This window comes from Felis catus, chromosome C1 (assembly GCF_018350175.1).
Source record: "Felis catus isolate Fca126 chromosome C1, F.catus_Fca126_mat1.0, whole genome shotgun sequence".
Classification (NCBI taxonomy): Eukaryota; Metazoa; Chordata; class Mammalia; order Carnivora; family Felidae; genus Felis; species Felis catus.
Genome location: NC_058375.1, coordinates 35,169,038 through 35,184,657, shown reverse-complemented (window position 1 = coordinate 35,184,657; position 15,620 = coordinate 35,169,038). Strand labels below are relative to the sequence as shown.

Genomic DNA, 15,620 nt, shown 5'->3' with positions numbered 1-15,620 from the left:
ACTCTCTCTTTCTCTCTCAAAAATAAATTAACCTTAAAAAAATTAAAAAGCATACACTTTGCAGTCAGATCTGGTTTGAATCTAGTTAGTTGCATAACCTTGGGAAGCATACTTAATATCTCTGTGCTTTGATGCTTTAGCTTGAAAAACATAAAAATACTTACCTCCACCATTTATTCATTTGAACATTTGAAACCTAATATGTGCCAGGCTCTGTACTCTTGTGGTTCTTTTGAGAATTAAATGAAATGATGCATGGAAAGTGGCTAGCACATAGGTGTACTGAATACATGAAAACTTAATACTACCACCATCCAGTTTAGTTTCTTAGGAGAGGGACAGTCCCCCAGGTGACTTCTGTTTAGTGGGGAAGTACTACATAAGACTGAGAACCAGAGCCAGCTCTTCACCCAGGCAGTCCTAGCAAATGTTAAAGCATCATGTGGCTGATTCAAAGTGTAGAAAGTGGCTGTCATTTTCTGGCTGATCAGATCGAACCAGCATCTTCCATCTGCTGAGGTTACCCAGGATACTTAACACGGTGCCTGTGACTAAGAGAAAACTCTATGTATGTATGTATGTATGTATTTGAGTGAGAGCAGGGGAGGGGCAGACAGAGGGGGACAGAGGATCCAAAGCAGGCTCTGCACTGACAGGCTGATTGCAAAGAGCCCGATGTGGGGCTCAAACTCAAGAACTGTAAGATCATGACCTGAGCAAATGCTCAACCAGACTGAACTATCCAGGTGCCCCATGACTAAGAGAAAACTCTCAAGAGTGAATCTGTCTGGGGGCGCCTGCGTGGCTCAGTCAGTTGGGCGTCCGACTTCAGCTCAGGTCAGGTCATGATCCACGTTGGGCTCTGTGCTGACAGCTCGGAGCCTGGAGCCAGCTTCGGATTCTGTGTCTCCGCTCTCTGCCCCTCCCCCACTCACACTCTATCTCTCAAAAATGAATAAATATTAAAAGAAAATTTGAAGAGCAAACCTGTCTAGCCCTCACGGTGACTATAATCTGTGAGTGGGAGCAGACCCGGCCGCCTCCCCTACCTTCATACTGCACTTCCAGGTGCATCGTGCGCAGTACCTTCAGCACGCAGTCCACAATGCTGGGGTGTGTGGTCCCAACGATCGACTGACAAGATAGACAACAGGACAAACTAGTTACTCTTTAGATCTAGTACACCTGGAAGAAATGAAAAGCGGACTTCCCAGACAGCTAGGCAGCCTGGCTGAGTGGGGAGAGGGAGGGGAGTGGTGAGTCAGCGGGCCTTGGCCCCCGCACCATCAAGTACATTTCTTTTCCAGGGGAGGGACAGATGGGCATCCAAGAATCAGACTGAAGCGTCTGCTGAGGTGACCACTGACCCCTCTAGCTCAGGAGGTGTTCAGTTGGGGTTAGCTGGCCACCTGCTAGAGGTGTGGGGACAAGCCTCCCCCCTTGCTGGGGGGAGGGTGGGCACAGGCTGGGGAGAGTGGCACTGATCCAGGATCCTATATCTTCTCTCCCTCATGAACCTCACCCAACAGGGGAACTGCTCCTTTCTACCTCTTCAACCTTTATCTGTGCATCACTTCCTGTCCATTAGCATGAAACACCCTCAAGTTCACCCAGATTGCACAAAATTATCCTTCGGCTCAATCTTCTCTTGCTACTGCTCTTTTCCCCCTTGACACCTAAGCTTTGCAGGAGCCCAGGGGAAACTACTTCATCCTCCATGCATCCCCCTTTGACAGGCTGCTGCAATTTAAATTTTCCTGCCATGGGACCAAGATTCATCCAAACTTTTCTTCTGGGGACCATCTTTCAGTTCTACCCACATTTAATCTCTCTGTTGTACTTGACCCAGCTGGTCATGTTCTCCTTATTGAAACTCTTTTCCCTGCATTTTCACAGTCCTATTTTTTCCCTGTTTTCATTTTATGGCTTCCATTGCTTTTTTCCAAAGAGGTTGAGTGGTATATGGAAGGACTAAGAACTCTCAGGGGGGCCTGGGTGGTTCCATCAGTTAAGGATCTGACTCTTGATTTTGGCTCAGGTCATGATCTCACAGTTTGTGAGATGGAGTCCTGTGTGGGGCTCTGCGCTGACAGCATGGAGCCTGCTTGGGATTCTCTCTCTCCCCCTTTCTCTGTTCTCCCTTGCTCGTGCTTTCTCTTTCTCTCTTGCAATAAATAAACATTTAAAACAGTTTTAGAAAAAACTAAGAACTCTGTGGAGTTAAAGTTGGATTTATTTATTTATTTATTTATTTATTTATTTTTAATGTTTTAATGTTTATTTATGACAAAGAGACAGAGAGACAGAGCATGAGTGGGGGAGGGGCAGAGAGAGAGGGAGACACAGAATCAGAAGCAGGCTCCAGGCTCTGAGCTGTCAGCACAGAGCCTGACGCAGGGCTCGAACTCACAAGCTGTGAGATCATGACCTGAGCTGAAGTTGCACGCTTAACCGACTGAGCCTCCCAGGTGCCCAATTTAGTTGTTTTTTTTTTTTTTTCAACGTTTATTTATTTTTGGGAGAGAGACAGAGCATGAACGGGGGAGGGGCAGAGAGAGAGGGAGACACAGAATCGGAAACAGGCTCCAGGCTCTGAGCCATCAGCCCAGAGCCCGACGCGGGGCTCGAACTCATGGACCGCGAGATTGTGACCTGGCTGAAGTCGGACGCTTAACCGACTGCGCCACCCAGGAGCCCCACCAATTTAGTTTTTAAATAAATAAAAAAAAAGGTTATTTATTCATTTTGAGAGAGAGAGAGAGTGAGTAGGGGAAGGGCAGAGAGAGAGGAAGAGAGAGAACCTTAAGCAAGCTCCACTCTGTCAGCGCAGAGCCTGACATGCGGCCTGATGTGGGCCCCAAACTGACAACAGTGAGATCATGACCTGAGCTGAAATCAAGAGCTAGACACTCAGCTGACTGAGCCACCCAGGGGCCCCAAGAGAGTTGGGTTTAAATGCCCACTTAGTACATACCTCTTACTTAGTGTGTGGCCTTGAATAAGTCACCAAACACCCCTCAAGGCTCAGTTACATCATCTTTAAAATGGGGATAATAATGTCTGCCTCCATAAGCTATTGTAAAGACTAAAGTAAGCCCCTGGCACAGTGCCTGGCAGGTAGGAGGCACTTAAAAAATGAAAACGGGAAATAATAATAATAATAATAATCCAGCTCTTTTGTTGGGCCTTTCTCCTCTGCTCATCTCTTAAATGCTGGCAATGTCCCTTCTCCTTACTTGGTTCACTTTACCCGGCTGATCTTATTCACTTCTGTTGTTTTAGTTACCACTTCTCTGCTCATGAAACCCAGTGGGCCTCTCTACTAGATGTCCTCAACAGTAATTCCTCAATTAAGCTAGGAGTCAGAATTACTTGGGGAGCTTAACAAGAGAAAGCATTACCAAAGGCTGCCTGAAAACTGTCAGATTCTATGGGAGGGATGCCCAGGATTTGGTATTTAAAAAAATTGTTTTTGAATTTTATTTATTTTTGAAAGAGAGAGAGAGAGAGTGAGAGAGAGAGAACAAGAGGGTGAGGGGCAGAGAGTAGGGGACACACAATCCCAAGCAGACTCCGTGCCATCAGCACCCAGCCCAACTTGGGGCTCAAACTCAAGATAATGACCTGAGCTGAGATCAAGAGTCGGTGGCTCAACTCACTGTGCCACCCAGATGCCCCCAGGATTTGGTATTTTTTCCATAAATGACCTATTTATATCTTTTTTTTTTTTTTTTGGCCTATTTATATCTTCTGCAGCTGGCTGGGCCTGCTCCTTAAATGGTACTTGGGAGCCACCGAGGCTCATCAAGTCAAAACCCAACTCGTCCCAAATCAGATCGGCTTTTCCTGCTCTCTCCTGCTGGTACCCAACTCTGCCTGATGCTAAGTCCAAAGCTGGATGTCATTTTTGACTGCTTTTCTTTTACTGCCCCACTTACCACTCACTCTGCCTCAGAAATGTCTGTCGGACCCTGTCCTCTCTGTTCCCACTGCCACAGTTCAGACCTTACCCTTCCTTTGACCTCTTGTCTCCCTGCCTCCACCGAGCCTGGAGCTGTTTTGAGAGCTTTTAATAATTTACCTCAAGACCAATCTTGGAGCCTCTCTTCCCTCCTTATTAGCACAGTGTCTTCATGTGGCCACCACGTCCCAAATCTGCTTCCACTAGCATTCAAGGGCACTGAGAGGAAGGTAGAGCCCGCAAGAGAAAAGGAGCTTTCCCAAGCCCTGGCGATCTGGCCTCTCACTTCCGTGCTGTCAACAAATGTGCCCATGATGCCTTCCCTACTAAATTGACTCCTGGAAGCTTTTCTACAGTCTTTTCATCATCCTTGTTGCTTGTCTCAACCACTTTTAAGTCTGCCAACATCTTTCTGATCCTTAAGTAAACAGGACAAATCACTCTGCTGGGAGACATGGACTCTTTGTCCCGCCTTGGCCTTCTGGAAGTAACGCTGATTGAACAGCAGACGTGCAGTGGGAGGCTGAGCTCGGTTTCTCATGCCTGAGTGAAGTGCAACTGTGGAAGGTAATTTTCAGGTTAGTGTGTTGAATCGGAACCACAGGAGCATGTGGGCTGCCTCACCTGTGCAGTCCTGAGAGTCTGCAGGGAGAGCTGCTGAGCTTTTGGGGACGCACAAGGCAGCAAAGCTATTAGACCTTTGTACACTTGATTCTGGTACTTGGGATTACCGTGGACCAAAGAATCCAATAGAATCTGCACTTCTTCTTGGGTCTCTTCTGATTTAGACTTTGCCAAAAATTCTGCTATGGATCTTACACCTGAACAAAGAAAAGAGGAAATGCCCAATTGGAAGGGATTTATGAGAAAGAGCCTCACTTGAGATTACATAATACGGGGTAAGGACTGAAATGTGTTAACCAAGCCTGTTCAAGCGAAGCAAAAATCAAGGCTCTTGTGTTGCCTCACTGCCTTGTTTGCCTCATGGCTCTGTGGCTAGAGGATTTTGTTTCAACACAGGGCATGTCCGCTTGTCAAAATCTGTTGTAAAGTTGAAAATGGCTCTGCAAAATGCACAATTAAACACGTGTTTGGGATTGCTATGTGATAATGAACACATATGCAGCATTCAGCAGTTTACTAAATGTTCTGACACATGCTGCCTCATTTAATCACTATACTGAGAGGGAGGTGTTAGTCCCATTTTATGGATAAATACACTAAGGCTCAGAGAGGCCATGGGGAGACATAGAGGAGAACCATGATGAAAAATGCAGTGAGGGAAATACTTTGAAAAAGGGGTGTGGGGGGGATGGCATCATCTTTATCCACCTTGATCAGGACACTTGATGGAACATACGGAAATTACAGGGTTATTTACACTTCTCACTATACTGTAAGCTCTTTGAGGACAAGGACTGTATTTTATTCATCTTTGTACTCCCAGCACCTTAGTGTATATATGTGTGTGTGTGTGTGTATACTTAGCACACATATTCAATGACTTTATTTCCTTTTTATTTCTAGAGTTATTCATAACTCACTTAATTTCACAAAGGATTTTAGGCAATGGCTCAATAAATCTTTGTTGAATGGGTGCATAAAAGAGGATATATTTAAAATGGAGAAGTATTTCCAAAACTACCATGGAAAGATTTGAGCAAACGACAAATCAAGAAAATCATAAATCTGACTCTTCTGGCAGTGACGTGGACAGGGGCTAATTGACTCCACTGTACAAAGTGCTTCTGTGCAACCAGTTCCATGATGTGTTTTCCTAGAGCAGTGCTGGGTGCTGCCACCATTTTGCCCAGGCCCCTGGGAAGACATGGAATCGCCACCCTGTTATATACAGTACCCACCATAGCTTTCACAAATGAGCTCCTTGTACTTCCTGCCAGAGTTCGCAATGACCTGAAGTAGCCTGATGGATTCCTTCTTGTCCTCCTCCTTGATCTTCTCCAGCCCAAGTATTTCCAAGAGTGTTAGGACGCCTCCAACCTCGAGAAATTCTATAAGGTACCGATTACTGTCCAGAGAAATACAAGAGTAGAAATCAGACACCTGTCAGGTTCCTTGGCACTCACCTTTCTGAGGGATCTCAAGGGCCTTTCTTCACATACTTTGCCCTCCTATCTAGGAAGTGCTCATGGGCAAAGTGACACAATAATTTAGAAGTTCTTCCTTCTAGCAGCAAATGAAAAAGTTAAATACAATGGACATATCTTGTGTTTGGTTTTTCAGCATCTGTTTCTCTTCTTGAAATGGCACCTCAATGACCCTTGGGGAATCACCCCTCTGCCACTCAAGGGCCATGTGGTTTTGGCAGGATGAGCAGGTGACAGGGAACACCATCATTCTGACTGCAGTAATCGGTTGGGACCAGCCATGTGACCTCAGTTGGTTCAAGGAGGTTCAAAACTGGGGACTTTCTTAGGAATCCCTGGGAAAGATAAGTGCTCTTTTGGGTGGACTGAGCTAGAAGGATGCATGTCTGGAGTTTCTGAGAGCCATAGCGCTCAGAACAGAGCTGAGAAATAGAGAAAAAGAGAGGTGGGGACCGAGTACTGATGACATTTTTTTAAGCCCTTGAATCTAGTCAGGCCGAAAATCTGCATTTATACCCAGATGGTGTAATGTGGTGGTCCCATGTGGTGTGAATGCCAAGGCCACCATGAGCCCAACATACAACTGAGATCCCAGAATCTCTCTAGAATAGAACTCACCTGCTTACAGCTGACAAGAAGATGCCAATTGACTTTAGAAGCTTATCTAAACACGAGCCAGTCATATAGCTGTATGACAAGTTAAAGAGTGAATTTCAGGATGGTTTTTCACACAGAAACCAGATCCTGTGACTGATTCCTGGTCATCATCTATGATGATCATGGCCCATTCCTGGGCCCATTCCTGGGCCTACATCTATGGCCCAGGATGACTGATAGTTGAATTGTATCCTTTATCTGAGAAGGGTCCCTAGGGTGAAGGGGAAGTGGAAACAAACACGGGGTGAGGGAATGCTGGCAGGCATGTTCACAGTTCCCCAGGAAGCTTTTCACCGGTAGATCAGCAACCTTGACTCTGACAGGCCCCCTAGACAGCAAGGAGGCTCTGATGAATATAAGGTGCATGGAGAAAGCATAGTCAATTTTCCAAGCCTCTCTATGCTATGACCATTGCACCCTTGGGTCTCTGCACAGTTCATTACTTTGTGCCTCGTTTTTAGACTTCTCTAAAAATAATCAGCTTCATCATTAATTCTCAATTTTGTACTTGCTCAGAGCTTTACACTGGAGGTCACTATCTTTATGAAGAATTGCGTGTCTTCCTAATAAGAACAACGGGAGATGGTGGAAAAATTAAACTCTGATTTAAAACAACCTCAGTATTTAATGTTATTTTTTAATGTGAGCCTTGCAAAAAGCCTCATTGTAATAAAGCACCCAGAGCACGCATCAGCTCAGATACAAGGTATGAAATCAACCCACAACAGAAAAGAAACCAGTCAACAATTACTAGGCTCATAACACATCACAGGCTCTTAGAACACTTAAGAAATTAGCTGAAATTATTGCAGCTCATGGAGGATGACTGAGAGCTTCCAAGACTGATAAAGGCTAATGTAATGGGTTGGAGGTAATGGTGCTTTGTTGGGGGGGGGGCGGAGGGCGTGTGAGGCAAATTATCTCTGCTGCACCCTGGTTCCCAGGATGCCAATAGAAGTGGAGACAGATTGGCTCATTAGGAAAGGCTCTTTGCTGCAAAAACAGTGTTTGCTCTAGAGCCAGGCTCCCCTGCCTGTTGCCACTCCAGCTGGGGGCCAGGATATCAGCCCACAGGGTAGTCTCTGTATTCCTCCATTGTCTCCCACCCAGCTCCCCAGGAGCCCCAGCCCCGCCCCCCCTTCCTACCTCACTGCCTTCTCCCTCTTCTCCTCAGTTACTAGCTAGGCTCACCAACTTTTGTCACCTCTTTTTCCTCTGCCCCAGGCTAGTCTTGCTTTCACAGTCACTCATTATGCATATTTCTGATCCCTTATTTTCAGCAATTAGTTCCAGAAGTCTGTCACCATATCAGCAGGTGCTAACCAGTACTAAGCATTCATTGTGTGCCAGGCACTGTGTTGCTTTGCTTGCATTGTCACACTGAATCCTCACCACACCCCATGGGGGCTGCTATTATAACATGTCCATGTACTTCATGAGGATGTAATCTCAGCCAGGTTAATGACTTCTCTAAGTCCCAAAGGTAACTGATGGAACTGGGATTTGAACCTAGGAGTCTAATTCAGAGTCTGAGTTTTTCCTGTCAGGCCTCTCTGCCTGTAGACAGATGGAGGGAGTGGGGCTATTTATGGATTATTTCCTTGGATGGTGTTGGAGGTGGAATCGTGGGTCTGCCCTCTCACTGGGGAGGGAGACAGTGAAGTAGAGTGGATGATACATGGGCTTTGGGCCAGATAGACCCTTTGCAAACCTTATCTCTGCCGTTTACTAGTAAATTACTCAAACTTTTCAGGTAATGACAATCACCTATTAGGCTTGGTGTTAGGCTCACAGGAGATAATATTTGTACATTACATAGCTAGAGCATAAAAAGACTCAATAAATGGCAACTAATAATTTTGTCATTATAATATATAAATCCTTGTTTTTTTAAAAAAATTTTTATGTTTATTTATGTTTGAGAGAGAGAGAGAGAGAGTTGAGCAGGGGAGGGGCAGAAAGAGAGGGAGATACAGAATCCAAAGCAGGCTCCAGGCTCTGAGCTGTCAACACAGAGCCTGACACAGGGCTCAAATCCATGGACCGTGAGATTATGACCCGAGCTAAAGTCAGACGCTGAACCAACTGAGCCACCTAGGTGCCCCTGTAAATCCTTAATTCTACTGGTCTATTCTGGAAGTTCAAGGTTTAAAAAGGGGTTTGAGGCTTCTGTGAGATTAGGTGGTAGTTGATTTTGTAAAACATAATGATGCTATGTTGATTTGTTTTCCTTCAAAATCCACCACAACTAGAGGACTGGGGAGGAGGAGTGAAGTCACTGATTTAAAACACGGTATCACTTTGGCTGGTCTATTTTCTCTGTTGTATGACAAGGTCACAGCAAGTTAGGAAATTATGAATAATTTCAGGTATAGACACTGAACATACAACTGTATATTAAAAGCATGATTTGAATCATTCAGTAAGTGCTGAGTGAGCATCTACTAAATGTTAGGCATTCTGATTGGCACTTGGGATATGGGGAAGAATGATACCAGGCCTAGAGTAATAAGGGCAGTGACTGAGTAAGAAAAGAACATTATCATTTAAGGGGTGGGTGTAGGAAAGATCCTACAACAGAGACTGAGAAATGGCCTTGGGAGAAGGTGGAGGAGAGGAGAGCATAGATAGGGGCAGTGGACAAGCCGGATGGGGGCTAGGGTGAGGTGAGTGAGGCACTTGCTTTCGATTGTGAAATTTCAGGGGGCATCAAACAACCCAGTAATCAAATAATATTCCAATGTGCTATTTAAAAAAATAAAAATGAACACAAAAAAAATCCATGATGAATAAAATATTAAAGTTTTAAATGAAGATGGGGTCTGACCCTGTGCTTGTACAACCCTGACTCCCTCCCCTCCTCCTGTCATGTGGAAAGTGCTGCCAAGTGAGATGAGGAGGGAAAAAGGTAGTCTAGACTCAGTGACAAAGGGGTTGCAGATAACCTTGGTGAGGTCAGTGTCACAAATTGTGAGGTCGAAGCCAGATTATAGGTGATGATGTTTCTCAAAGTATCATCTTTGGATCACATGAGAGTCACCAAAGGGTGCTTGTGAGAAACAAAGAGGCCAAGGAGTCTCCCTCAATCTACTAAATCAGAACAGTGGGGTGGGGGTGGGGAGGTAGACTCATAATCTGCATCTTAAACCTCTTTTATGCACACTAATGTCTGAGGACACTGGGGTCAACCTAGAGATATATTCAGTGGTTTTCCCCTTGGCTTGTTCTAGGCCTGAGTCTGATTAGTAATTTTATCAATGATTTAACTGTAAGAAGAAGAGAGCTGTAATTACTTAAGCCTTTAGTTTTGCCCAGGTGCAGACTCTGGTTCACTCATTCCTTTGTTCAGTAAACACATAGGAAGTATCCCTAATGTGCCAGGCATGGTCCTGCGTGTTAGGGTTGTAGAGATGAGGAGAACAGATGTGGTTCCTGCCCTCACAGAGTCTACGATCCAGTGGGGAAGAGAGATACTGAGCAGGTATGAACAGTACGATATTATGACAATGAAGACAGAGGGAATGTCATGAGCTACATATGTAACAGGCTAGGTATGTGCGTAGGCTAGTCTGGGGCTCAGAAAAGGGCTTTCTGAGGAAGGGATGTTTTAGATTGAGATCTGAATACTGGAGTAGGAATTAGTCAAATTAAGAGGAGGTTTAGAGAAGAGGGGAGGGTTCAGGCAAGGAGAAAAATATATAAAAGGATCTGAGATGATCCGCGGAATGCTGTGGGCACCCAGCAGGAATATCCACAAACTCATCCCTAACTCAAACTGTCAAATCTGTCTTCAACCCTTATCTGTCTCTGGGGCTCCTGAGCAAGGTACCTCAAACACAACATGTCCCAAACCAGATTTATCAACTCCAGCTCCCTCGTTTCTTGGATTCTCTTCCCACATGATGGCACCCCATTCGCCCAGTTTCCCAAGCCAGAAACATGAGAGTCATTCTGTGGAATAGAAGTGGAGATGGTAGTTGGATTAATAGGTATGGAACTCAGATTCCAGAGAGAAACGTGGGCAGGGATACACAACTGAGAGCCCTTTAACAGTAGTGGGGTTGACATCACAACGATGGGTTAGGTCACTCAGGGAGAATCTATGAGTGAGCAGAGAAGAGGGACATGGATGGAGTCCCAAGAAACATCCACATTTCAGGGATGGCTGAAGAAAATTTGGAACATAGAGAAATAAAGGAGAAAACCAAGAGAATTGGTGTCACAGAAACCAAGGGAAGAGTATATAGTTTTTGTTTGTTTGTTTGTGATGATCTATATGTGCATTCTTTCTTCTTTTTTTCTTTTTTCTTTTCTTTCTTTCTTCTTTCTTTCTTCTTTCTTTCTTTCTTTCTTTCTTTCTTTCTTTCTTTCTTTCTTTCTTTCTTTCTTTCAAGTATAATTGACATATAACATTATATTAGTTTCAGGGAAGCGTGTTTTGAGAAGTGGTAATGGTTGATTGACAAATGCCACTGAGAGGTCATGTATAATGACTGAGGATGTAGTCACTGGGTTTTGCAATTAGAACAACATTTGTGACCTTGGCAAGACCTGCATCGGTGAAGGGGACAGAAGTCAGACTGCTGTGGGTGGGGGAGAAAAGGGAGGTAAAGAAGTATAGACAGGGAAAGTCAATAACCTTTTCAAGAAGCTTCACCATGAAAGGCAGGAACTAGGTGGAATACTGGTTTGAGATGCGGATTTAATTTAATGTTTTAAGGTAGAAGGGATTTGAGCATATGTAAATGCCAATGAAAAAGCTGGTAGGGAGGCAAAAGTGAAGGCCACCAGAGAGAAAGAATAAGGTTCCTGAGGACAGAGAGAGGACAACCCCAGATGGAAGGAATACCCATGTCAAATCTTATGGGAGTGGAAGGGGTTAGGGGTGAGAATGAAGATATAAGTTGGGAAGACAGGAAGGGAGAGAGTTCTTGACTTCGGGGACACTACTTTGATCACCAGATGTCCTGATCTAAAATCTTAGGCTCAAGAGAAGAGCTCCCTCAATAATCTTCATTCCTTTTCTCCTTTGAAGATTGCCCAATTTATTTCTGTTCAGCAAAGGATACATGAGTCTAAGCCAGGTGGTCAGGCGTACCAGGAACAAGCTGGCTCCCTGAGAAAACTCCTGCTCCAGTTCAGGGGCGGTCTTGCCTTGATTGGTCTCGATGAAAGTGTTGAGGATGTGACTCCTTGCAACTTTGCCAGCATTGTCCCAATCCTGTAAAAAACTCAAGAGCCGGCTGATGGCTGCCTGCTCCTTTATAGAAGTCATGGTCAGTCAGTCCTGAAGTTCGCTACAGAGGGAAGGAAAACAGGTTACCAAAATAGTTAGAACCATGCAAGTCCCGTGGGCTACTCTATGGGTTTTGCTTTTCCAGCAATCGGCGGGAGGCAGGGGGAGTCTCTGTCACCCACATGGATGTTGAAACATTCAAAATATACCTCTAGAATAGGTCACCTCCTACTTGAACAGGCAGGATCTAGCTGTGTTGTAATGGCATGAAGAATATCAAGGTGGCAAACATCTGCTTCACATTTAAGAGCTAAGATTTTAGCTCCTTGGATCCTCTGCTGATGCCAGCTGAGATGAGGGTGCTTGCTAAAAACGTGGGTCTCTTTCACCCCTCATTTCACACAGTGTCAGAGATTTGGGGTCTTTAGAGACCTGGCCCTTCTCATACCAATCGGCCAAGGAAAAATGCTCCTTAACCTTGTGCCTTGGGCTCTTATACTACTCTTTTAAAAACAACTTTAAAAAAAGTTAGTAAGAATAAAAAGTTCCCATTCCATAGTTGGATTAATGGGCTGTGGTTTGTAGGAGTCTGTGTCCTTGGGAGAGTGTTTTCAGTGGGGGAGGGAAGGTTTAAAATCAACCCGTTTTCCAAAAATAGTTGTGATTGAAAGTGTTATTATCCATAACAAATGTTAGTGCTGATGGGAGAGAGGCATGTGTGATTCTTTTGTCTAACAGACAAGTGAAAGTCATATTTCACATTATCACGGGGTTTTCTGTGATTTACAGAATATTTGTGAAACATTACTTGCAGTGGCCATGATTGATATGGAGAGAACAGCTTGTGTGTAGGGGAGATGTGTATTTCACGAAGACTGTTCAACATGAAATTTACAGTCCCATAAAGTGCTTCTACATCTTCGCCAGAGATCTAGTTAAAAGGACTTTACAGTCTGAAACATCCTAAAATTGATTCTAAATTAACGTTTCCTCACATGTATTTGAGATATTGATGGGGCCCAGCTATCAGAATTTTATTAGGAAGCAATAATCTGAGGCACACTGAGACAGACATACATACACACCAACCTCCACTACTCCCCAGAGGACACTGGATATGCGCTCTCAGGAAGGGCGTCCACGTAGCCTCAGGGATGGAGACAACCACGAAATCCTGTCAGCCTTAACAGCCAGGTGAGTAACTGTGGATCACCCTAAACACAAAAATGACCAAAATCCCTCATAGGATCAGGAATCAATCACTGTTAATGACATTACAGCCCTAAGTCTGGGAATAACTTTCAGAGGCCGTGGCCACCTTCAGCATCCAAACAGGCCTCAAGAAAATGGGGATGAATGGCCGTTCTGGACCTCAGGGAAGAGGAGTTGAAACACCACCATTAGGTTTAAGAAGCAGAAAAGCACCCTGTGCCCACCCCACTGCCCCCTGCTGCCGTGGGTGGACTCTCTCCAGGATTAAAATTTAAAGTGCCATCAGAGATGCACCCAGCAATTCTAGGCCAGGGAGGGTGGGACACTTGCAGCTGGGCTCTCCCCACTTTGGATCCTGAGGTTTCCTTGGATCTTCCCTTTCTTAATCTTTTCTTAACAGGAAAGGAAAACCAACAAATGGCAGCTTTAAAGGTCACAGTGATTCAGCTGTCCATCAGTGAGTAATGTGGGGCAGGCCCATCACGCAGCACTGTGTGAGGCGCTGCGGGACATGTGGGGTGGAATACAGCACTGCCAGGGCCCTTGAGGAGCCCCAGATCTTGTGACAGTGGAAGAACATGAGACTTGGAGTCAGACTGGGAGCCAAGGAGAGAGGCCTCAGGAGAAACCAGTCCTGCAACCCCTTGATCTCAGACACCTTGATCAGAACCTCCAGACTGTGAGATAACCAATATCCATTGTTTAAGCCACCCAGCCTATTGTGCTTTGTGATGGCAGCCCCAGCAAACTCCTACATCACCCTCACTTAATTTATCTGTTTTAGGCAGTATTTATTTCTTACTCTGACAGTTGAGGAATTAGCTTTCTCGTACCATGCTAACTTCCATTTTTTCTTCTCCCCTTATCCTCATAATATAGTTTTCCACAATTTATAGTTAAATCAATAGTTAGTGTTTACATTATTGATTAGGTAAATAAATACTGTCCACTCAAGCCGTAAACTACTATTACATTTTCTTTCCTTACAAGTTGGTTTAACCTGGAGCTAACAATTGTTTCTTTTTTTTTTTTTTAATTGTTTAGACTTCTGAGTACCTAGGGCTATTTTCTTCCCAATGTTCCAAACACATGGCAATTTTTCCAAATGTTCAATCCCTAACAGATCAGTTCCATCTTTTCCTTGGCGACTTTTTTTTTTTTTTTTAAATGTTTATTTATTTTTGAGAGGGAAAGAGAGCGAGCAAGCTGGGAAGGGGCAGAGAGAGAGAAGGGGACAGAAAAGCAGGCTCTGCACTGTGGGGCTCAAACTCATGACCTGAGCTGAAGTCAGACGCTCAACTGACTGAGTCACCCAGGAGCCCCTTCTCTGGCGACTTCTTTCCCACAGACCTCTGTCTTTCTGCTCTAGTTTAGACTGGTTGCTTGCCAAGCTTGGCACACAAATGTTGTCCTAGGATTTCCTTTTTGCCAGTTTTCTGTTGACTGTTCTGTTTCCTGGATCTACCTCTTCCTCCTTTGTGGTTTGCTCTCTTGTTTTCCCAAAGTATATTCTTCAGTAGTTCCTAAGAAATGAAAATGACTTTGTGTGTGTGCGTCCTTGAAAGTCTGAAAGTATATTGACCTCGTGTTAGATTGGTTTGGTATATAATTCCATGTTAGAAATAAACTCCTCTTGGGGCGCCTGAGTGGCTCAGTCAGTTAAGCGTCCGACTTCAGCTCAGGTCACCATCTCCCGGTCTGTGAGTTCGAGCCCCACGTCGGGCTCTGGGCTGATGGCTCAGAGCCTGGAGCCTGCTTCCGTTTCTGTGTCTCCCTCTCTCTCTGCCCCTCCCCAATTCACGCTCTGTCTTTCTCTGTCTCAAAAATAAATAAAATGTTTAAAAAAATGTTTTAAAAAAAGAAATAAACTCCTCTCAGATTGAGCCTCCCTTGTTGCTGTTGAGAAGTCTGATGTTCTGATTTATGTGCCATTGCCTGTGGCTTGCTTTTTCATTCTCGATGCTTTTAAACACTTTTCTGAAATTGTATGACCGTATGCCTTGGTGCAGGTCTTTTTCACTTAGTATTCTAGGCCCTTGGTGGGCTCTCTTGATCAGGTGCTATGTTCCTTCGGGTTTTGGAAATTTCTTTATCAGGCAATAACCAGTCTTTTCATTGAAGAACACATAAATGTCAGTGGGGGCTTTTTTTTTTTTTTTTTTACCCCTTCTGGGTGTCTTCAGGACTTTTCTACCTTACAGGTCGAGAGGCTGGAGGGTGCTAGATGCCTGGGACGAGGTGAGGGGCTCGGGCTGCCCCAATGCAGTGTGTAGGCTTTCCCTCCGACACTCAGTTTTCCACCCTATGTCTCATCCCTGCCCTTCAGACTATGCCTGAGGTCTCTTGAGTATGGGGGCCTCCAGGGTTCAATTTCCTTCCTTCTGATGCTGCAAGAGAGTTTAGAGTTGCCATGTGGCTTTTGAGGAAGGAGCTTGGGGTGGGGGCA

The 15,620-nt window shown here is 44.8% G+C and overlaps 2 protein-coding genes across 4 annotated transcripts in view; one reads left to right on the top strand and one right to left on the bottom strand.

Moving 5' to 3' along the window:
- ARMH1 (armadillo like helical domain containing 1) overlaps positions 1 to 13,182 on the bottom strand; it is a 37,362-nt gene extending 24,180 nt beyond the window's left edge. Inside the window, exons 1-6 of one of the 3 annotated variants that reach the window (XM_023258619.2) lie at positions 13,052 to 13,182; positions 11,796 to 12,023; positions 6,688 to 6,756; positions 5,824 to 5,990; positions 4,586 to 4,782; positions 1,050 to 1,134 (exon numbers count right to left, since the gene is read on the bottom strand). In XM_023258619.2, coding sequence (XP_023114387.1) covers positions 1,050 to 1,134; positions 4,586 to 4,782; positions 5,824 to 5,990; positions 6,688 to 6,756; positions 11,796 to 12,001 — 724 coding nt within the window. In that variant the 5' untranslated portion in view covers positions 12,002 to 12,023; positions 13,052 to 13,182. The remainder of the gene's footprint in view (positions 1 to 1,049; positions 1,135 to 4,585; positions 4,783 to 5,823; positions 5,991 to 6,687; positions 6,757 to 11,795; positions 12,024 to 13,051) is intronic. The other 2 variants (XM_023258620.2, XM_023258621.2) reach the window with 2 other exon arrangements.
- Positions 13,020 to 15,620, top strand: part of TMEM53 (transmembrane protein 53) — a 34,325-nt gene continuing 31,724 nt past the window's right edge. Inside the window, exons 1-2 of the mRNA XM_011284662.4 lie at positions 13,020 to 13,156; positions 13,575 to 13,631. The gene's annotated coding sequence lies outside the window, so the exon portion shown is untranslated. The remainder of the gene's footprint in view (positions 13,157 to 13,574; positions 13,632 to 15,620) is intronic.